The sequence below is a fragment of the Planococcus citri genome, chromosome 3 (assembly GCF_950023065.1).
Source record: "Planococcus citri chromosome 3, ihPlaCitr1.1, whole genome shotgun sequence".
Classification (NCBI taxonomy): Eukaryota; Metazoa; Arthropoda; class Insecta; order Hemiptera; family Pseudococcidae; genus Planococcus; species Planococcus citri.
Window position 1 is genome coordinate 50,438,269 of NC_088679.1, and position 23,309 is coordinate 50,461,577.

Consider the following 23,309-nt stretch of genomic DNA (forward strand, 5'->3'; position numbering starts at 1 on the left):
TTTAAACATCGCGTTGTTTAAAATGTTCGAACTCTGAAGGTGAGCATAGGTACATATTATTTTACCAACATTAAAATAAGGCAAACATCATCCGCAGAAAGTAGATCATGAAAACACAACACCTAGACTAAAACTTAAATAGTAAATGAATTTATTGCATGCTAAATTGATAATTATTTTGTGCACCTGATTTATATCTTCATTTAAACTAATATTGAAAAACTTTTTTTCGAGAGGTACAGATAGCGTTAAAATACTAGAATTGAAAGTAGATGGAAAATAGAATATTGCGCTACGTTATACTCATATACCTACTGGGAAACTTGAGGACTTGATATGCCACGCTTCGCAGTTGTTAGCAACACATTTGACAGTAATATAAAATTTCCTATGGTATCTCAAAATGTCCACATTTTATTTTAAATTTGGATACAACTCATTCATACTGCAACGTCGACAAGATTTTCAACATTCACAACAGTATTAGGCTAATTCTTTAGTTCAACTGTTGAACTCATTCAACGAAAAAATAGCCTTGTACGAAACGTAATCATTATTTTGTTAGGTACCTACCTACATAAAATTTGTAATTTTCAACTGCTTTTATAAAATCTAGTCAAATGACAAAAATGACAAATCATATTATTATATGGGGATCCAAAAAAAGTAAATAAAATATTACCTAACATACTTACCTAATTGAATCTCGGATCTTATAATCATTTGATATGATTATGAATAATAACGAGAACTTGAATAATACGTATTTACAAATAGACCTAATTTGATCTCTACCAACGATTTTCAATTCATTTTCGTCCTATTTTCATCAGACCCAAGAAATAATTTCAAGTAAATAAAACAGCTGATACCCACTGTGCGGCTGAAAAAGCATCAAAAGTAATGATTTAAATGGGATAAAAAACCAAATATTTTAAAAAAAAAAATGGTACGTTTTTACTTGCGTGCAGCCTAAAGTTGAACTTGGCAGAATGAACAAAATTTCGCTGGTGTTGCGCTGCGGACAGGATTCGAACCTGTGCGGGTAAAACCCATTGGATTTCAAGTCCAACTCCTTAACCACTCGGACACCGCAGCTTGCACATGATCAGGCCGTTTACAGCGGTTTCAAGCTTTTGCTACTGCTATATTATTTTCGCATGTGAGCTTTCGATCATTTTTTCAATTTTTTCAAACTTTTTATTGATTTTTTGAGATTATTCATTTGTTGAAGCTGTATTCAATTGTTATACGTTTCAAATTTCCCAGTAAATGTAATTTAAGAACTCATGAATGAAAAATTATACCGTAGTTATGAACGGGTTTAAAATACAAGTAGGTACCTAGATAGGTAAGCACATTTTCTTCGAATCGAGCAACAAACCAATCCAACTTTATTGCTCATAGTCCATAGATGACTTATTTCTTATTCAATATTCATTCATCTACGAAGATAGGCCAGAACCATTAATAAGTACACCTACATTATACGTTCGAAGACATTTCGCATGATTTTGCTCGTAAGTTCGCGCACATTTTTCAAATAAATTAAATGTTAATGTTTGCAAAATACCTATCACAAAGAAAAATATACATAGAAAAATGGATATCAATTAAAGTAGGTAGGCCTAAATGCAACCTTCCCCAGACATTTCCCAATATTCCAATTTAAGCAGTTTTCACTTTTTCAGCTCAAATTCCCGTATGTGGATCTTGAAAAAAAATTAATATACCAATACCAATGGAAAGAGGATACAATTTTTTTTACTAGGGTGCAAAAAAATTACGTGTTGCGATAGATGCATTTTAAGGGGAAAAAACTGAGAAAATGAATTCCTGCAATTTTCCTTTCCACTTGACGTAATTTAATTGAATTGCTCAATGCTAAAAGCAAGCGTATTTGTTCAAACTAGGTATTGCAATTAGCTTATAAGATAGGTAATGGAAAATTCTCGATTCTTCGGCCAAAGGCGCAAAATGTTTTAACTTTTTCAAACACAGTGATCACAATCAACATTAATATTAAAAAATAAAATTATTAGAATTCATCGAGACCTCCTCTCGAAGTAACGTGCTGAAAATGAAAATAATTACGCGTGTCTCCACCTGTCTAGCCAACGTCTAGCTGCAGTAAATCGTGAAAATACTGGTTTATATTAGTTTTTACAATCAGGCAACGGTTTTTCCTGGGGTGGACTGGACTGATATTCTGATAAGTGATAAGACTGTTTTCTGTTTTCATTTTTCATCATCCAACATCACTAACATCACATCATTCATAATTATTTTATTTTCACGGTGACATTCCTGGCGTTTTTGTACTTAAGTAATTATTTTGTAGTGTATGTTATCAGTTTGAATTTTGTGCCCGTGTTAAGGCTGTAGCCCTACCCGTGTTGGGTATGACCGATTTATTGTATGAAATGTTCTTTATGATCCATACTGCAGGTACGTAAAATAAAATTATTCAGCTTCTACTTTTTCTTCACTACAGTGGGAGCGTTAAATGAACATCAAATTCTCACGTTAGATTTTGCATTTAAAGTGGGACCTTCTTTTCACATCAAACTAGGATCCTCGATAATGTTAACAATAAAACCTTTGCGTATAAAGTGGGATCTCTAAAATTCAATGATAGAACCGAAGATAAAATTGAAATCGAAAATAAGTCGTAATTTTCTATTTTGAAACAGTTTTGATCGTTTTCTAGCACTTCTCAAGATCCAAACATTCTTATCACGTCATCATGCAGTCCGAAATGCAGGCAGTACATGAAAAAGCCCCATCAACAATTTTCGAATTCATTAACTTGGTCGATTAAAGCGTAAAATACATTTGTCACAAAAGTTACAAGCATTAATGTAGAAATATTTCACATTGAGCTTCATTTCTTGGAAAATAATGTATTATTTTAAAATGGGAAATATATAATGGCACGACAGAGAAATATATTGAACGACAGCAAAGTTCAACGACGAAATAGGGTGTTTGCACGACAGCCTTAAATGCACGACGGCATAAGTGATTTGAACGACGAATTTAATAGGTTTTTGAACGACGACCAGTGTAACGACAGAGATATTCACTTTGCACACCGAAAAAAAGGAATTCCCGACAACATAAAATAACCTGTGAATTTTACGAGACTAGGTTGTTCAAGTATCGTATTGAATTGATTTAAAGTTTCAAAAATCTGCTGAAAGCTTCAGGAATTTTCAAAAAGTCGCTAGAGGCTCCGAAACGACTTGAAATTCGCCTGCAGTACTTCGTAGCGTATTGAAATTGGTTTTTAGAATAAATTTCAGCTTTACAACTCCAATTTGATGGAATTTTGTGGGAATTTCGAGTTTCAAAAATCTGCTGGAGGCTCCAGAACTGCTCAAAACGGGTTGAAACTGTTTCCAATCGATTTGGCATGTCGAAAATAGGGTATATCCCAAATTTCAGCTTTCTTGGTCAATTTGGTATAATTTTGATTTTTTTCCCTCATTTTTGGCCTAAATTGGATTTTCAAAAATTCACCAAAAATCGAAAAACGCACTTTAGCACTTGAAATTTTGATAGGTGATAAATTTTTGCATGATCTTTCGATCTACCTTTATAAGGTTTGAAAAATTTCGTGCAAGTCCTATGTTGAAACGCAAAATCTGCAATTTCGGTTGACCTGTCAATCAAAATGGCCGCCATTTTTAAGTAAGGCCAACTTTTTTTTGGGCAAGTTTGCTTTAAAATGTTCCTTAGAAAATCCCCTTTAAGAAAAAAGTTGTCCCAGAGGATCGGCGGGGGGGGGGGTGGTGCAATTACTCCTATTGTCATATGCCGGACTATTAGGGATGCACATTCGACTCAGTCTTGTCACTAGACGTTAAAGTGCACTAGTTTTTTTTTCCGGTGCAAAAACTCGGAAGCTGTCGGGTAATGTCGGAGGTACTTCGTTCAACTTGTTCTATTTCTCTACTCTAGTGTGATAACTGATAACTGATAACTCTCAAGTCTCAAACTCTGTTCTGCTTCGTAATAAAGGACGTAAAGGTGAAAAAATGAAAATATAAAATACCATTACGTACTACATACATAATTGATTACTTATTCAGCATTTTCCATAATATTAACCGTTGGTGTTAGATGGATCAATTATTATCATCATTTCAAACTAAAGTTAAGCCTGATAGTGTTGATACAATATCATTCATGAACTGTACACACTCCACGAAACATATATACCTACGCAAATTTGGAATATATGAGTTGAAAAACAATTGTCGAAAGCTCGGAAATAAGTATTAATCTACTTAATTTAACTTGTTTACTGTTTTTTCATATTTTCTTTCTCAGTTCGCGGTGATTTTGTCAATAATCTTCGCCTCTACAGTGATGTGATAGTGGTTTTTCAATCAATTCAACATCAACTATCAAGTCAGTTCATATGAACATCATTATTATGCTTTAGTTGTGGAAAAATAATAAATACTTAACATCAAAAATTTGAATTTGGGAACTGGAAAGAAAAGAACAGAAAGATGACGATGAAAAGATAAATACAAGTTGAACGAAGTACCTCCGACATTACCCGACAGCTTCCGAGTTTTTGCACCGGAAAAAAAAACTAGTGCACTTTAACGTCTAGTAAACTTGTCTCTGTTCCAGAAAAGGCCAAAGCGATTCCTCTAGGCCAAAAATGTAAAAGAGGCCGGCCAAGTAAGGCTAAGAAAGCGTTGCTGAAGCAGTGAAGAAGTAGTAGATGAATGTATTTCGTCCCATAACATATCGACATGATCGATTAATTTTTATATTTAAGAAAGAAACACATGTTCGAGATTTCGTCGTTATTTTATCCAAGAATGTCGTGCATTTTTAAAAAATCTGTCGTTGACTGCTGTCGGGCGACTTTTTAATTTCCGTCGCTGATTTTTTTATGTTGTCGTGCAATTTTTATATGGTCGCTGAATAAACTTATTTCGTCGTTCAACTTTTTTTGGTCGTTCAATTCTTATGTGGCCGGGCATTATATTACTTCGTCGTGAAAACTACCTTTTTTCGTCGTTGAAACACCCTAAACTGTCGTGCTGATAAATCCCACCCTTTTAAAATGTTTGCATACAGAACCCGAGATAATTTGTGGATCGCCTACACTGCTACTGGGCGATGAAGAGAAAAGCTCGATTTTGAGGACTAATGTGGGGAACCCTCAAAAAAAAGATTGGCTGCATCGCAAATGAGTGTGAATCTATGGATCCCACTTTAAATAGAATTTTATTTTTGTGAAAAGATCCCACTTTATGAACAAAATTTTCATCTAAAGTGGGATCTGGATCCCACTGTAGTGAGAACTAGGCTCCCACTTTGTTCAAAGATCCCACTTCAAATGCAATGTGCTACAGATACATTTTTCAGGACTATCAGTCTGTTGAATCTACACCTAGTCAAACTTTTTTTCTATTCTGATTGGATCGTATTTTATTTCTGCTCACTGTGTACATAGTGTTGACGTGTGCTTACGTATTCATTTTTCAGATTAAATATGGACAAGAAAAGGCGAGATGGAGATTTTTTTGGAGTTTCAAACTTACCTGAAGAACGTCTTGATGTTGGCAACCTCAGTATCACTATCACAGGTAATGGACCATTGGGCCGTGGTAGAGGCAGAGTTTGCCGTCTCCGCACTGAGGCAAGCACATCAACCGATTTTAAATTAAAGCGCTCTGAACACGACAGAAATTCTTGGAGAAATTCTAATCAAGCTGGCAGAGAATTCAGTAATAATACATCTGATAAAACTGACTCCGGATCGAGGAACCTTCAAATGAGAGATCGTAATTCAAAAACTTTCAATGTATCACAAAGAAAAAACATTCGAGTTCCTGCCAAAAGGTACGACGATGAAAACGATTTGTCCGGCGCTGAAAGTACAATGAGCAGATCAAGTACGTTTAGCGTTCCGTCATATCCGCGATCATCATCATCCGGCAGACAACGTCTTACGTTTTCAGGAACCGAAAGAACTAACAGGTGTGACAGAAAACCTGCGTTGAATGAGCAAGCTGTTAAATTTCAATCCATTGAAAATGAACAAGGATCAAGTCGTGCTGACAGATTTCACAAGCGCGACCGTAGAAATGAATTTAATGAAAGTAACGATCGTGAAAACAGAAGTGAAATGGGTCGTTTTAAAAGGCAAAATGAACGTGAGGAAGATAGAAATGGATCCCGATCATTTAATAAAAATGGCAACAGGAACGAGTCCAATCGTCCGGAAAATAATTCAAGAAATTATAATAAATCTCAAAGAAAAAACGTTCAAGTTTCTTCCAAAACCTATGACGATGAAAACAATTCGTCCGGCGCAGAAAGTACAATGAGCAGATCAAGTACGTTTAGCGTTCCGTCATCATATCCGCGATCATCATCCGCTAGACAACGTTTCACGCATTCAGGAACCGAACGAACTAACAGGTGTGACGGAAAACCTATGTTGAATGAGAAAGCTGTTGAATTTCAATCCATTGAAAATGAACAAGGATATAGTCGTGCTGACAGATATCACAACCGTGACCGTAAAAATGAATTCAACGAAAGTAACAAACGTGAAAACAGAAGTGAAACGGGTCGTTTTAAAAGACATAATGAACACGATGAAGATAGAAAAGGATCCCAATCTTTGAACAAAAATGGCAACCGGAAAGAATCCAATCGTCCGGAAAAACCTAATCGTGAAATGTTCATAGGTTACAAGTATTTGAAAGCGTTGTCTGAAAAAGAGCCGCACGAAATGATTCTCGAAATTCTCAGACCAAAGGCTGATATCAATTTTGTCTTGAAGAGAGAAGTATTGCAACCAGATTGGATCATGCTGATTATGGAAACAGTTCGTAAATTATGCGACTCTGATTTTAGAGGTAACAGGATTCAAATTTTGCAATTTTTTTGTGAATCTCCCTTACTGGATCATATATCACGTTATTTGGGTGAAATCGCCTTGGAAAATAATTCAAAAAGGAATGAAAGTTTGAATTCTTTTATATCTAACCTCGTTGCTTTTTATTCCGCTGTCATCAAAACTATACCGACAGTTGCAGTGGATAAAAATTTTAGCAAATTTTTAACCAAAACTGAAATGGGCGTTGTTCTGATAAAACAGTTTTTACCGGTAAAAATTGACGAAACTGTTGTGGAAGAACTAGCAAATCTGAAGAAAATGCTCGAAGATGAAACCAATATACGAGTACGTGAAAATAAAGTTGAGAAACCTCGTCGACAGTATTTTGAACCAGTCAGTGATATGCCACCTCCGGATGATTTTCGCGAATTGAGTTTATATCCAACGCAGGAAGATTTGAATCGATACGATTTCGGTTTCATCAGACCAAATAAAATAAAAGGAGCGTACGATGATGTCAATCATTATTTAGATGTTCAATTTCGATTAATCAGGGAAGATTTCGTCGGTCCGTTGAGAAAGGGGTTGCGTAGTTACAAAGACGCGATCGCGATTCAAGCCAAGCCCAAGTACAAATACGAAAGTGTGCGGTTTTATCCGAATGTGCGAATAGAAAATATCGAAGTTACCAAAGAAAATCAAGTAGCGTATATCGTGAATCTCAACGCGAGTGGAAGATTGAAAAATGTAAAATGGGAATACAGCAAATGGTTTATGTTCGGCTCCTTACTACTATTTACTCGTGATGATTTCGAATCGTTTTTCTTCGCTATTGTATACAACAGAGATCTAGAAAGGCTGAAAAAAGGACGCATTCTTGTCAAATTGGTTGGAGATGAGCCATTGCAGCAGGAAATGTTGAATCAGCCATTCCTCATGGCAGAAAGCGAAGTATATTTCGAACCTTATTGCCTAGTGATGAAAGCGCTCAAGGAATACAACGAGAATGACTTCCCAATGAGACAGTTCATCGTCAACGGAAACACCGCTGTAGATCTTCCTGAGTATATTAAAAAATCAGTGGACTTTTACATTTACGACTACTCCGTTAACCTAGCATTGAATAATAATTGGCCGAATCGTTCGATCATCGGTTTCGATGAGTATCAATACAACGCGTTCAGGACCGCGCTGAGAAGTAATTTTACTGTGATTCAAGGTCCTCCCGGTACCGGAAAAACCTATCTTGGATTAAAGATCGTCGAAGTGCTCCTGAATAATATAAATATCAACCCCAACGTTTTTAAAACGCCCATTTTACTGGTTTGTTACACGAATCATGCTTTGGATCAATTTCTTGAAGGAATCTTGAACTTCACTCAAAGGATTGTCAGAGTAGGTGGTCAGTCCAAAAGTGACGAGTTGAAACCGTACAATTTACGTGGTCGAGAAAATCTAATAAACCTGCGCAGAGAAGCTAGAAGGTTACAACCAACTATGAATAAATGTCGCGACGAAATGAAAAGAATTTTGTTTCAACTTAGAAAAAAGAGCGAGGAAAAGAAAATAATCGAAACTCCCGAAGGAATCTTGTCATTTGGAATTTTGAGCGAAGTAATGAAACCAGTTTTTAAACAGGCAATATATAATGAACGTATCTTACTCGAATGGTTACTGCCGATAGAAATCGACGACGATCCTTCCGTAGCTCAAAACAGTGCTGATGATAAACTTACCAATAATGGTAACGTTGATTCGGATGAATCTATGGAAGTTGAAAATGACGAATTTCTCGACGAGGAAGATGACGAAACAATGGAAGCTAATATGCTGGTTAATGACGATGACGTTTTTGACGAGCAAGAAATACGCTCAACTGATATGTCCGTGAAGTATTGCGTTTCATTGGAAGGTTTAGAAAAAGCATTGCTCGAAACCGATTCGAAGTTGTCCGAGTTGGAAAAAAATCAACTCAAATTTGAGGACTTCAGCGAATATCATAATGCGGAATGTGAGCTAATTGAGGAGCTCAAAATCACTAACATTCGACATAGAATGTTGGATTTTTATCTTCAAAGAGCTGCATTGGATTCGTCTGAGGAGTATAATCCACCTTATGTCAACTTACACGAGATACCGATTGATCAACGATGGCGTATTTATTGGAGTTGGGTATCGGCATTGAAAAATAATTTCACGAAGCAGTTGAAAAATTTGGACGCTGATTATCGTTCCAAGTTGCAACAGTATGAAGAACTCAAACAAATAGAGGACCTTCATGTTGTGAAAAACTCTCTTGTTGTAGGAATGACTACGACATGTGCCGCTCGGCTTCAGCTTTTATTGAAAACATTGAGTCCCGCAGTTGGTAAGTAATGAGAATTTATTCGAAAAGTAATGTTAAATTATTTAGCTGATGATTTTGTTTTAATTTAATGAGTTCGTTGATGTGATTTTCAATTCATGCTTACATTTTAAAAGTTAATCTGAGAACTTTATGGAGTCTGAAATACTTATTTAATGAAGCATTTATTTTTGTTTTCACAGTGATAGTCGAAGAAGCGGCTGAAGTATTGGAGGCTCATATTGTAGTTTCGTTGAGCAAAAATTGCGAACACGTTATATTGATAGGTCAGTTTTGTTTAAGTATCTCATTCTCTTCGTATTTAGCCTAAATATCACGTGGAGTTAGTTACCTAACAAATACTCTTGATGCGAAGTTTCTTGAAAATAATAGGTGCATTCCCCCCCCCCTTTCAATTTTCCCGTCGAGTTTTCAGTACTTTACGTCCTTTCTAATCATCCTGTTCATGCACGTAATTTTTTTTTCGAGTTGAACAAAATTCTTTTCTGGAGCAAAAAAATGTAGAACTCAGTTTTATGAAAATTTTTATAGTGATATGATTTTGATTTTGTTCATTACTTTTACAGGTGATCACAAACAGCTGAAACCGAGTGCCGCCGTTTATGAACTATCGAAACACTATAACATCGATGTCTCGTTATTCGAACGCATGATCAACAATCACATGTATTGTCCTCAGCTGCAGATTCAGCATCGAATGCGACCCGAAATATCGAGCCTGATTGTACCATCGATCTACCCTGATCTAAAAAATCACGAGTCTGTTTTGGAATATCCTTCTGTCAAGGGAGTTACCAAAAACTTATTCTTTGTCGAACATAATGTTTATGAAGAACAGGCGAGTTGAAACTATTTTGAACGTTCAATTGACATCAACGTGCAAATTTTTATTCGGTCTGTTTGCTTGTTTTCAGGTGGATAATTCATCTTCGAGAAAAAACAAATTTGAAGCAGATTTCATGATACAATTATGCCGCTACATTCTTCTTCAAGGCTACACTGCGGACCAAATTACGATTTTGACCACTTACACTGGTCAAATGTTCCTCTTGAGAGAGGTATCTATTTCTTGTAGAAGTAATTTATTTCTTGATCATTTGCAAAAAAAAATTTAATACCCAATTGTTTGGTAGATGAAGCGCGATCACGCTATTATGAAAAGCGTGAAAGTCGTCGTAGTGGACAAATACCAAGGCGAAGAAAACGAAATCATACTACTATCGCTCGTGCGAAGCAACAAAGAAGGAAACATTGGTTTCTTGAATATCGAAAATCGTGTCTGCGTTGCTCTGTCGAGAGCGAAAATTGGATTGTACATAATCGGAAATATGGATATCCTGTCGAGTTCCAACTTATGGAAAAACATTAAAGAAGATTTAATTCAGCAGAAAGCCATCGGTATGAAATATTCAATGATTAAACTTTTTTTTTTAATTGCATAGCTTTTCAATTCGTGTTTATATTTCATTGTAGGACCGAAGCTAACATTGTATTGCGATAAGCATGATGTGTATACACAAGTATCTCTCAAGAAAGATTTTAACAATGTTATTGAAGGCGGCTGTCATAACTACTGTCATGAAATTATGGATTGCGGACACAAATGTCAACTTTTGTGTCATAAAATCGATATGGAACATTTGGAGAAGACGTGTCGTGAAAAATGCTTGAAGTAATTGACTAAAAATTATTCGACTTTGTCTCTTTATCTAAAACGCAGAAATGCCTTTCTTATGTGATCGAATAGAACAACTGTGTGGAATGAAAATTTAATTTGAAACGTCTTTAGTCCTATCCAAATGTTAATGAACTCATTTCCAGACCTCGTTTTCCAATATATGTCGTAATTCGAATTTGGCTCCATAGTATCTGAAACATTTTACATTTCTCATTTGAAAAAATTATTTTAATCTATTTTCATTTCGATTTATGTTTAATCAGAAAATGCATCGAAAACCACGAGTGCAAAAAGTACTGCTACGAGGACTGCGGACAGTGTACTGTACCAGTTGAACGTGCCTTACCTTGTGGCCACACGGTTACCTTACAGTGTTTCAAAGATTACCTGCAACATCCGTGTCAAGTTGAAGTCAGCGTTGTTCTAGAACATTGTTTGCATGAAGTCAAAAAGAAATGTCACCAGTCAATTGAAGAGGTCGATTGTACTTTCCCGTGTGAAGATCGACTGGAATGCGGCCACCAATGCGTTAAAAACTGTCATAAGACCAATGATCCTGATCATTTAGAAGTAAGCGCTTGCCATGAGTAAGGAATTGTCATTTTGGATAAGTACTAATCTTCTGCTGCTTCTGTTTTACAGTATAAATGTAAAAAGCCATGCGAAAAAATAAATGACGGATGCTCCAAGGAGCATAAATGTGAAAAGTTATGTTTTGAAGATTGCGGAAAATGTAAAGTACGCGTTGATTTTGCGTTGGTATGCGGTCACTCGATCAATCTGATGTGCTCCGCCAATCTGGATAGAATAAAATGTTACAATCGGTGCAATAGAAAATGTTCTGATTGTAACGTTATTTGCCCAAAGAAATGTTACGAGGATTGTAAACCTTGCAAGAACATAGTTAGTATTACCAATATACCGGAGTTTTGACTATTATTTCGGAATTACCTACAAGTTTAAATTTAACATTTTTAGGTGAAAAAACGTGTACCAAATTGTGGTCACGAAATAAAATTGGAATGTTCGGTAGCACCAGAACAAAGATTATGCCGAGAACAATGCCAGCGTGTTGCAATTTGCGGCCACAAATGTAAGTCACTCTGCGGGGAATTATGCGGCATGAAGCGATGTGAAGAAATAGTCAAGTCTAATCGTGTTCGAGCGTTGTGTGGTCATGGATACTCCAATGTTCCGTGTTGGAGAAGAAACGAAAGTAAATATATGCGAATTTTTAACCAATATCTGTATTCTTTGTTTAATCTATTTTTTTATGTTTTAAAGTAATCGATGCAGAAGAATTGCTTCCTTATTGCTCTGAACTATGTGACGGGCTTCTGAAATGTGGCGATCTTTGTACCGGTACTTGTGGCTCTTGTTGGCAGGGTCGTTTACACAAAACTTGTGAAAATAAATGCGGCAACGTTTTGGTTTGTGGCCATAGGCAAGTACTGTTCAAGTTTTATTGTAATTTCATCCAGTTCGTATAAAATAATAATTTGGACTTAAATTTGTAACCAGTTGTTCATTTCCTTGTCGAAACGTGTGTCCACCCTGCACCAAAAACTGCCAGTACAGATGTAAACATTCCAAATGTCCAAAGAAATGCGGTGTGCCTTGCGTCCATTGCAAAGTAAGTATTTCTCAGATTAGATCAACATCAAAAATTGACCTCGAATTTTCATCCTTCCAACAATTTATAGGAAAAATGCGAATGGCGATGTGCTCATAAGAGGTGCTCCAAAAAATGCGGTGATGTTTGCGACCGAGATCCGTGTTACGAACCTTGCGCTAAAAAATTGAAGTGTGATCACGACTGCATCGGATTTTGCGGAGAGCCTTGTCCAGATAAATGTCGTATTTGCGATCAAGACGAAGTTACCACTATTCTTTTCGGTAACGAAGACGAAGAAGATGCGAGGTAAAATTTTATTAAAGTTTCGAACTTTTTAAAGTATTCCTGCGAGGTGATGAAAAAATCTTGATCGGTCGAATTAATCTTCTATTTGAAAAAGTATCTAGATCATTTCACTTACGTGCTTCATGTTGTTTTAGTATTTTTTATTGAAAACTCAATTACATAGATACGTACCTATGTAATTTTTAAAGTATTCTTCATATTTTTTCTTTAAATTGCTGTTGTCACTACATATACGAAATTCGAAATTCTCTCATAATAATCAAAGCGCGAGTAAAGTCGTTCAGTTTGTACCTATTTTTTTTTTCAAACAATATACCTATGTATATTCTGCCTGATTTGAATTATCGTATTATATATCGACTTACCTTACATAGTATATAATTAGTATGTTTCAAAAATCAAACATTTCAATGTTTTTTTTTATTGCAGGTTCGTTTTGCTAGTAGATTGTGGCCATTACATCGAGTCTGAAGCGATGGACAGGTACATAGCTTTACCTGCTGAAAAAGGCGAAATAGTTATGAAAGTGTGCCCTATCTGTAAAACGCCGATCGCGAAAACACTACGTTATATGAATCAAGTGAAAAAGGTTTACCAGGATATCCTAAATGTGAAGAAGAAAATATATGGTAACGAAAAAGAAATGAAAGAGATTCGTGCGCGCTTGACGCAAAAACTGCGAAGTTTGGATTTGAACAACGATCAATTGTTCAGAAAAGGTAAAAAAAATCATTTATGTAATTTTTTTAAAAATCGCTTTGAAGAACTGAGAAAGAATGAATGGGACTCTGTAAAAAAAAATAACGGAGCAAATATTTTTTGAATTTTTGAAACTTGACTCTTTTGTAGTAGAATAGGTCTGCCTCTTGGAGTGGTGGGTTATAAATGTTGTGTTTTTTTGTTGCTGATGAAGATGCCCCCTTCCCCCTCCCCTCTTCATTAGTAACTTACAAGAAAGGTAGGTAAGCTTGAAAATAATTCCTCAAAAAAAGTGGCCAATCTAATTATAGGTGAACAGGCGCGAAAATTTCTAGATTTATAAGTGGGTACTGGGTATCATTATTTTATGCATTCTAAGCTGAATGTAAGCTTTGACTCCGCCAAAGCAATGACGTTATTCTTGTATAAATTTGTTGCAGAACTGCATTTGATTCCTAAAACGGTAATTGCATTCAATAAAAAATTGGAATTGCGTGGCAAACAGTCGCATATATCAAATCAAGCGCTTAGAGCAATGCATTTTTTCGCCGAAATGTTCTCGAGTATCATCTCTCGTTTGAATGATTTGAGCGAATGTACCGAAAGTAGACAATTGCGTATATTCAAAAAATTAGAATTCATTTTAAAACGCGTGGATCCCGAAGCGCTACTGATAAATACGCAACAAGTTGACGACTTGGAAAGAGAATTGAACAGATATCACCGAATGGTGGACTTTTGCGTATGTCAGAACAACCCGCAGTATAAAATCAACCGATATTCGCCGAGTGTAATGGGCATTAATGTTGATATCGGTAGCATTTTATACGGATTAAAATGCTTTGATAATGATCAAGATGCTCAAATCGGCGAACTATTCGAAAAACTTCGAAAAGAATTAAAAAGTGCTCCGTTATCGCAAGAAGAAAAGCGAATGATCCACGCAGCGATGGCGAAAGATTTTTATGGTGGAGTGGCCAGTCAAGGGCATTGGTTTACCTGTACGAATGGACATTACTACTGCATCACAGAATGCGGCGGAGCGATGCAAGAAAGCAAATGTCCGGAATGTGGTGAAAAAATTGGTGGAACTGAACACCGATATGTAGAAACTGCGCGAGTAGCTTCGGATATGGATGGTGCAACCAGACCAGCGTGGTCTAGCGGCGCTGATATAAGAAATTTCCATTTTGATTAATGCCTTATTTTATACCTATAATAATGTGTAAATTTTAATCTAGTTGACGTTATCCTCGTTCATTTTCGAGTGCGGTGTAACACATTGGAAATTCCCTACTCTCATTCATTCGAATCTCATTCTTCATGTGCGATTTTTTTTTTTTTAAAAGGTTGATTGCTGTACATTAACGAGGCAATTTTCATGCAGGTCAGTTCGATTTTGAAGGTTTTCGTCAAGAACTTCTCGTTCAAATACCCGAAAAAGTAAACAACACGTCGAACAGAAAAGGATGTTCCGAATTAAAATCATTACTTATCGCCGGCGAATCTTTCGTAAATATCGCTGAAAGATTGAACGACAACTTCTCACGTATCACTAAAGAAGAATTGAAAGCCAAAGTTATGATTAAAGTGAACAGAATCCTGCAGTCGTTCAAGGCGAAATGTGCGACTTTAAAAGAATACGAAGTTGAATTTCTCGATTCGGAATTACAAAGACTGGACCGATACATGCATTTGTACATAATCCAGTGTACTCCTAAATTTATCGAAACAAACTGGGGTAATTCGGTTGATTTCAAGTCCGCTGTTACTCTTTTAGAGAGAATTGATTTTTCAAAAGATGTCGACCAAATTATCGAACAGATTTTGAAAAGATTTGATCAATTGCAAGTCGGCTTGACTGTGAGGGAAAAAGATAGCATACGTGAAGCTTTAGAGCGTGATTTAGGACACGGCATGCAACAAGGGCATTGGTACTCGTGTCATTGTGGTTATGTTTATACAGTAGCGAATTGCGGTATGTTTAATCAAAGTAGTAGTTGTCCTAACTGTAAAGCTGTAATCGGAAGAGGATCGAGTAACGCTCACATTCAATCGAATTATTGGCACACCGTATCTCGAAACTAAGTGAGGAATTTTATATGTGATAATTATTACGATTATTTTGATGGACGAGCTGATTAAACAAATTTTGGCTTTTTAAATTCATAGATTAGATTCTTGTGTTTTTTTTGTTTTTGTGATTTTTTTTTTTTTTTAACGAAATTTCGTTACCAATTTATGTATGAGTGATACATACCTATATGTTTACCTCGAAAAAATTCTTAAAATTCAAACCCAAAAATATTCGTTGTTACCTGAGCTTTTTAAAAAATTATTTTTTACCAGTTTATGTGATATATGTAAATGTATGTATTATGTGTGTGTGTTTTTTTTTAATTTCCTCAAATGCAGACTCGCGAAATATTTTTTTGTTGACTGAATATTTTTGAAAATTATTTTTTGAAGATAGACCTAGTCTAAAAACACGAATTGAAAATTTGTGGGATTATTGAGGGAGTTAGCTATAAAATAAGGCCGCATGACCTCAGTAAGAAGACGTAGGAAAAATTTCAATTTCATCAGTCAATATTCAATTCGCTCCTACCCGGCGAGAGCAAGCTCAAAGTTATAGAAAAATTTTATCGTTTAAATGTCACTTTTTTTTCAAAATGAATACCTTGCAATTTAAGCTTTAAATTAATGTTTTGGACCTAATACGTACACAAATCTTATGTTTCATCGGCGCTTTAATGATACGTCGCAGCTCATTCGTCAATTTTTTTTCTCGTTTTGTAAGCTATGTAGTTTTAAAATGTTTTCCTAATAATATTGTAAGTCTATTTATAACCTTTTACGCGTTTATTCTCATTTTTTACTGTTTTTATAAATTTCCTACCCACGTATTTACTGATTTTTACGAGTTCATTTATAATACAAATTATTCGTGATTGTATTTTATACTCTTGAATATTTTTTCATATTGTAATCGGATTATTTTGTTTTGTGAAATAAATAAAATTTTCATCTCGTTCTTATTTTTCATAAAGCTCCAGAGTTGAAATCTGAACAATATCGTAATGGATTTCGGAGTAAAATTTCATGTTTAGGTACACTTTTTTCTTCCACATTGACATTCGACATAAGTAATATTTTTTTATTTCATCTAGTGAGTGAATTCATTATTTTTCCGAGATTCTGAAAATCGCCTGTTCAGTTTTTTAAAAATTATAGAAACGATTCGCTCAAACTTTTCAAACGCGGAATTCTTGATGAACGACATCAATGTCGAATTTTTTATTGCGAAATATGCGAAATAATTTTTCGTTCTTCAAACTTGACAATTTCGTAATATACGGAGAAAGTCATGAGAAAGTACTACTTACAGGTACCTTTGGATTTTGATTATTGACATACACGGTACTATAGGAAATTCCAGGGCCGTACCGAAGGGAGGAAGCAGGGGGCGTCCCCTCTAGGCGTCCGAAAAATGGAAGAAGTTGGCAAATTGGCGATTCTCGGATTCTCATTCGTCAGTTGGCAAAAAAGTCCTAATTGAAGAAATGAAAATTTTGAAAATTTCAACTTTAATAATTCCAATTTCCAACACGAATGGTTGCCAACTGGATTTTGAAATAAAAACGGGAAAAATTCAAAAGATTTTTCCAATAATTTTTTAGAACTTGAATTACACATTTTTCAGAGCTTTTGTCCTCGCTTCGCTCCGGCCAAATAAAAAACTTGTTATTCAAAGTTTGAATTGGAAAAATAAGCTCTCAACCGCATGGGGAAACCTTTTTAATATGTACTTCTCAAAACATGATTTTTGAAAAGCTTTTGGCCTCGCTTCACTCGGCCTTGCTTGCTTTTCTTCTTCAGGTTTAAAATTTTTTAAAATTATCATTTAAATTTGAAGATATTGAAGCAAAAGTAATAGACTCTTTCATCCCACAAGAAAACATGTTTTTTATACCACTTGAAATTGTATTAATTTTCGAGAGATTTTGCCCTCGTTTCGCTCGGGCCTGTTTGCGCCTTTTTTTCAGTTTCAAATTTTTCAAAAAAAAGTCATAATTCAAATTTTAAAATTTTGAAACAAAATTATAAACTTTCTGTAAGTGACTCATCTCACATAAAAACATCATTTTTTATATCTCTTGAAATGCTCATTTTTGAGAACTTTTGCCCTCGCTTCGCTTAGGCTCATTTGCTTTTTATTTTCAATTTTCAATTTGAAAAAAAAAATAAAAAAAAACATCATTTGAATTTTAAATTGCTCAAGTTAGATACTCATCAGTCATCACACAAAAAAAACATCGTTTTTTATACCTTTTGGATACTAATTTATAATTTTCGAGAGCTTTTGCCCTTGCTTCGCTCGGGCTCGTTTGTCTTTTATTTTCAATTTTGAATTTTTCTAAAAAAAAAAATGATCATTTGAATTCACAAAATTTTGAAGCAAAATAATAAACTTTTTATGCTCAATTTATTTTGTTAAAAAATGTCCTGCTAAAAGTCCTTCTTAAAAAAATAATGTGAGTTGGACTTGCTATTGAGATTGACATTGTCTATTTTGTACTTCAAAGAATCAGAACTTTTGAACCAGATCGGAGACCCCATCATTTTATGGGGTCTTTTTGTAGAGAATTTCACGTCCTTTCCAATGATATACAATTTTTTTGAAATCCTCAAACCTCTAATGGAGAAAATTGCAATTTTACGAGCTGAAAAAGGTTGAAAAAAAGCCATATGGCCTTTTTCAACTCGTAAAATTGCAATTTTCTCCATTAAGAGGTTTGAGGATTTCAAAAAAAATTTTATACCATCGGAAAGAGGAAACAATTCTCTACAAAATGGCATAAGAGAATAATGGGGTCCTTGATCTGGTTTAAAAGTTGCGGCAGTTTACATTTACAAGGACACAACGCATACAATAAAAATAAAAATTTTAATTTTGGGTACTTTGGTAAATTACACAATCACGAGAATTACATAGGTAATTACAGTAGTATTCCAACCATGGGCTACGACTACCGACAGCTACACTGCACAAGGAAAATCTATCCGAAAAACAAAAAAAAATCAACTTGGTGAAATTACAATTGACTCTATGGCTAGCACGAAAGTTGCACGCGAAAAACAGTATGCCGTATGCGAGCGCGTACGCGTACATGTATACGCGCGTGGGGGGGTAGTTTTCGTCGCTGTTTGCCAGCTTGTATACTGAACGAAAACGCTACTCGGCAAGCAGCGTTCGTGGCTGGGTGGTGAAAGAAACGGATTACGGTGCGGAAGGTCTAGAGATCGATCCCCGCCGGATCCGGAAATTTTGTAAAATTTTTTTTCGATTCAAATTTTTTTCAAATTGATTATTGAACGATCATGTGAATTTATTTTATTTTTTCCTTCTTTTTCGTCACGAATACTGTTTTTTTGGAAAGTGTGCGCATTAGGCGAGGCGAAGCCGAGCCGTTTAAAATTTATATTTCACTCGATGAGCATTACTCCCCTTGGTGAGTTCAGACGGAGGCTGGACATTTACCGTGTATGTAGCACTTGCGGTTGTTTATAAAAAAACTGTACTCACCGAGGCCGAAGGCCGAGGGAAGTTAACAGACATAGTATGAACAACAAAGCGACCCGCGCAACCGAGGCGAAGCCGAGGTGAGCGGACACAACGCCCCCCAACACTGAAAACAGCTATTTTACCAAAATACAAAAATTGCAATGAAAAAAATTTTAAATCGAAATAAAATACGCGAAAGGATGCTCGTAAAGCAGTGCCGTAATGTGGTTACACTGTTTTTCGCGTGCAACTTTCGTACTAGCGACTCTATGCAGCCCAAAAGATACTCAGGTATCTCTGTACGTATGTACGCGTATACATACGCGCGCGTGGGGGGGGGGGGTAGCTTTTATCGTAGTTTGTGAACATGTATACTGCTAAAAAACGCATCTCGGCAAGCTGGCCTCGGTAGCTGTATGGTGTAGGTGCTGGATTCTGGTGCGGAAGGTCCTGGGTTCGATTCTCGCTCTGGGCACAAATTTTTTCAAAATTTTTTTTTACGATTTTTATTTTTACGAGTTGAATTTTGACAGAAAAAGTAATTTAATTATTTTTTTTGTGCTTTTAAACGTAAATACTGAATTTTTAAGCAAAATTTGAATTTTTTTCCAATTTTTTTCAATTATTGAATAATGAACTAGAAATTTGAATGTACTGCCAATTAGTACGAGCGGGGATATGCCGCCGAGCGGTACGCGCGGGGATATGCCGACGAGCGGTACGCGCGTACCGCTCGGCGGCATATCCCCGCGCAAATGCAGTAAAAAATGCTTAAATGCTTCAAAGGAATTAAAAAAAAAAAAAAAAAAAAATGATACCTGAGTATCTTTTGGGCTGCATAGAGACGATCGTGGTGAAATTCCGATTTTTGTAAAACAACAATCAAGATGAAAGATTTCAATTCTACGAGTTTTTAATCTTAAAAAAACTTTAGAAAGGTATATTTTCTTCGGAAAACGAAACATTTCTTTGAATTAGATGTCGGACATTGAATATCTTTTTGTTAATAATTCATCGTATGAACTGAAAGTTGAAAGAAAAGTAGTGAAATCCAAAATCTAATCGACTGATTATGTCCAGTTACTCCTGATGGTATTTCATTGAATATTACCAGTAAGTGAAAGAACTTTTGAAATTTTCTACATTTCAGTTTTATTTGTTTGTTATTGAGCATATATTATGGTGCTTAGACTGCTTACGTTGTCTGTAAAAGTTCAACATGGTGTATTGAATTCGAAGATTTGGTTTACTCCATGTTATCGTTTCCGACACGAAATTCATCCACGAATGCTTATTTCTGTGAGCTATCACTGGAACATTTCTCAGAGTCATTTCTAAATTATTCGTTCTGCGCTGTGCCGAATCGTTCTATGTTTCCCCTACATTATGGTGGTGATTATTTTAGTGTAATGCTCCGTTCAGTATTTTACTGTTTACAACATATTTCAAGACAGGAAAGACATTCTGAAAACAATCCAATTTTTTTTTAGGAAATGTCGTTTTTATAGTTGCATATTATTTTGAAGAGTATCTTTTGCGTACTGGTTCGTACTTAGATTTCTAATTCAATATCGTTGTTTTCAGCTGGACGATATCTTAGCCTAGAAAAGTTATTCTAGTAATTTTTACAATATCTGTAAACATGGTGGGCCAAATCGATAAAAAAGAAGAAATACAGCGAGCCTTGAAGGCCTATATTATGAGGGATCGTGAAAAACAACGATTAGGTATGCTGACTTGATCATTCACTTTTGTATCATTATGTTTGAAATAGTACATTACATACATACCTAGATGTAATCTTTTCTGTATTTTTATGATCGCAGAAGATGAAGCCGAGGCTGAAAAAACGAGAAAGAAAAAAGAACTAGATGAAAAAAAGTTGAAAGAAGAATCTGAATTTAAAGCGACCAAAGAAAAATTAGCAGAAGTAACGAAAAAACACGAACAACTTCAGCAAGATAAAATAAAAGTATTCGAACATTTGAAAAAAGTAGTCGGTGAATCGAATAAACATGTATTGGCAGTCGAGTATGTCCGATTTATTCTTGAAATTAACATTTTTTTTGTTCGATGTTTTTAATATTTTTGAATCGTTTTCAGAGATTTAACCAGACTTTATGAAATAGGATTAGCTGTAACTTGTGTAACCACGCCAAGTCATCAATCAGTTCATCCAGCTGGTTCAACATCTGTAACTGTACTTCCTCGCCATTCCACTGTATCTTCATCTAATCAATTCAAAACGTCTGTTAGTTCGTCGATTCCTGTTCAAGTAAGAACCATTTATTTTGTTTGTACATTTCGTTGCAATGCATTAAATTCGTTTTCTATATAACACATTTTTATGTTTAGGCGATTCCTCATCAGAAAAGGAACAGAAGTCCTTCGCCTACACTTTATCGTTCTTACTATAAACAAGCTGCTGGTCCTCATCCTTTTCAAAGTATAATTCGCCCTGTCTTTAATTTTAACGTCTTGTTGCATGTTTCTTGATTACATGATATATTTTTTTTTCGTTTTTAGAGTTGGACGATTCTCATCGATCTCGCGAGTATAAGAGTTATTTATTCAGTTAGTAAACCCATTCATCGTATTTTTCTTACATCTTTGCTTTATAGTTTATTTCGATGGTATTAACGTATTTTTATTACAGAACCGAGTGGTGGTAATCCGCAACCTGGAGCATACAGTGCGTTTTATTCTCCTGCTCAAAACGCAGTGTATACTATGCCTTCTCCACCTGTGCATAGCAATACTCCTACATATAGTTATGGGGGAAGTCGAGATAATGTAGAAGTCTTGCATAAAGCGCAACAGCAAAGTATTTCTTCCATACCACCGCCTCCTTCACCTTCTATGTATGCAGCGCACAGATCTTCGATTCAAAGTAGCACACAATCGTCTGTGCCATCGAATCACGTTTGTAAGTAATTCTTTCGCGCCATATGATAGATAAAATATAAGTTTCAAGTTGAATAAACTTACTTCTATTTGCTCATTTGGTAGATCATTCTAAAAACAGTCAAGGTTATTCGGACGATAAATATTATATGGTGAGACCAGCTTCTCATGTACCGGTTCACGGCAATGTAATTCCAATTCATCAAGCTCCTCAGGTAAAGTGATAGATGATACGTTGTTTAGAAATAGCTATTTTCTTGCGTACTTACGATTTTTCGTTTACGGTTTCAGAGCAGCAAACACGGAAGTATAACTGCAGGCTATCCAGTAAGACCCGTAGCCACTCAGATAGGTTCGCAATCGCAGCTTCATATGCCACAGCATAGCAGTGCTCATCACGGTTCTCAATCGTCTCACCACTCTTCACAACAACCCGTGCATTCGTCTTCGTTATCGTCTCACCATTCGTCTCAGCCCCATCATGTTTCTTCGCAACAGTCTCAAAATATAGGTCATCAATCGCATCATCAATCGCAGTCCGTCCACTACCAGCCATCTCATCACCCTCAAAGTCATCAAGTAACGCAATCTTCTCAACAGTCGACTGTTTCCGTGTCGATTTCTCAACAAAGTCATCATCTTAACCCTCATCATCAGCAGCACATTCAACAATTGCATTTACAGGCCCATCATCCCTCATCTCAATCGTCATCTTCTCATCATCAATTAATTCAACACCACGGTTCACCGTCCATTCACCACACATCTAGCCAGCAGCATATACAACAGATGCACCAGCAACAACAGCATCATCCGCCGCATTCGCAGGCGTTACATCATTCGCAAATACAACAGCCGCATATTCAGCAGCACATATCGCAACAATCGCAGCAGTCGCAGCCAACTTCCGTTGTAACTTCTCAAGCCGTACGTAATGTGTGTAATTTTTGAATAATTTTTACTCCCATCATTTCACGTATGATCAAATTTATTTTTGTTTCTTTTAGTATGCAAATCAAATGAACGCGATTCAAGGAGGAGGTCGTGTAATGTATAGTCAATCGAGTATGCCTCATTGAAAGTATTAACCAAATGCCTACTAGCGGTATCTGATGATAACTCGTATGTGTTTTAAAATTGTATATTTTTCTTGTAATTTGTTTTGTTGTTATATTTTTTAATGTGATAATTTGTACTTTTATAAAACCTTCGAATGAGTGTTGATTAAATTGGTGTGGTTTTTACGTGAATATTTTTTTAAAAATACAAATGCGTGATAAACAAGGAAATAATGATGAA

General features: G+C 35.6%; 2 protein-coding genes and 1 non-coding gene across 8 annotated transcripts; 2 read left to right on the top strand and 1 right to left on the bottom strand.

Annotated features, from left to right (window-relative positions):
* Positions 1 to 1,016: 1,016 nt before the first annotated feature.
* On the bottom strand, positions 1,017 to 1,098 carry TRNAS-UGA (transfer RNA serine (anticodon UGA)). The gene has a single exon. It is a non-coding gene; the product is annotated as a tRNA-Ser (tRNA).
* Positions 1,099 to 2,240: 1,142 nt separating this feature from the next.
* On the top strand, positions 2,241 to 16,574 carry LOC135839490 (NFX1-type zinc finger-containing protein 1-like). 2 transcript variants are annotated; one of them, XM_065355543.1, is made up of 15 exons: positions 2,241 to 2,448; positions 5,515 to 9,245; positions 9,425 to 9,508; positions 9,809 to 10,080; positions 10,157 to 10,300; positions 10,376 to 10,640; positions 10,716 to 10,914; positions 11,184 to 11,490; positions 11,563 to 11,823; positions 11,899 to 12,136; positions 12,205 to 12,364; positions 12,442 to 12,553; positions 12,624 to 12,841; positions 13,271 to 13,560; positions 14,928 to 16,574. In XM_065355543.1, exons 2-15 carry the CDS (start codon positions 5,522 to 5,524, stop codon positions 15,626 to 15,628), a joined length of 6,975 nt encoding a protein of 2,324 aa, XP_065211615.1. In that variant the 5' UTR covers positions 2,241 to 2,448; positions 5,515 to 5,521; the 3' UTR covers positions 15,629 to 16,574. The 2 variants fall into 2 exon arrangements, with proteins under 2 accessions (XP_065211615.1, XP_065211614.1); XM_065355542.1 differs by lacking the exon at positions 14,928 to 16,574 and adding an exon at positions 13,981 to 14,881.
* A 3,401-nt stretch (positions 16,575 to 19,975) lies between these two features.
* LOC135839495 (mastermind-like domain-containing protein 1) lies at positions 19,976 to 23,254 on the top strand. 5 transcript variants are annotated; one of them, XM_065355555.1, is made up of 11 exons: positions 19,977 to 20,219; positions 20,691 to 20,833; positions 20,933 to 21,137; positions 21,210 to 21,381; positions 21,462 to 21,552; positions 21,633 to 21,680; positions 21,763 to 22,032; positions 22,116 to 22,225; positions 22,302 to 22,589; positions 22,695 to 22,946; positions 23,018 to 23,254. In XM_065355555.1, exons 2-11 carry the CDS (start codon positions 20,749 to 20,751, stop codon positions 23,087 to 23,089), a joined length of 1,593 nt encoding a protein of 530 aa, XP_065211627.1. In that variant the 5' UTR covers positions 19,977 to 20,219; positions 20,691 to 20,748; the 3' UTR covers positions 23,090 to 23,254. The 5 variants fall into 5 exon arrangements, with proteins under 5 accessions (XP_065211626.1, XP_065211627.1, XP_065211623.1 ...); XM_065355554.1 differs by having other exon boundaries at positions 19,976 to 20,219; positions 22,302 to 22,937; XM_065355551.1 differs by having other exon boundaries at positions 22,302 to 22,946.
* The last annotated feature ends 55 nt before the right edge of the window (positions 23,255 to 23,309 follow it).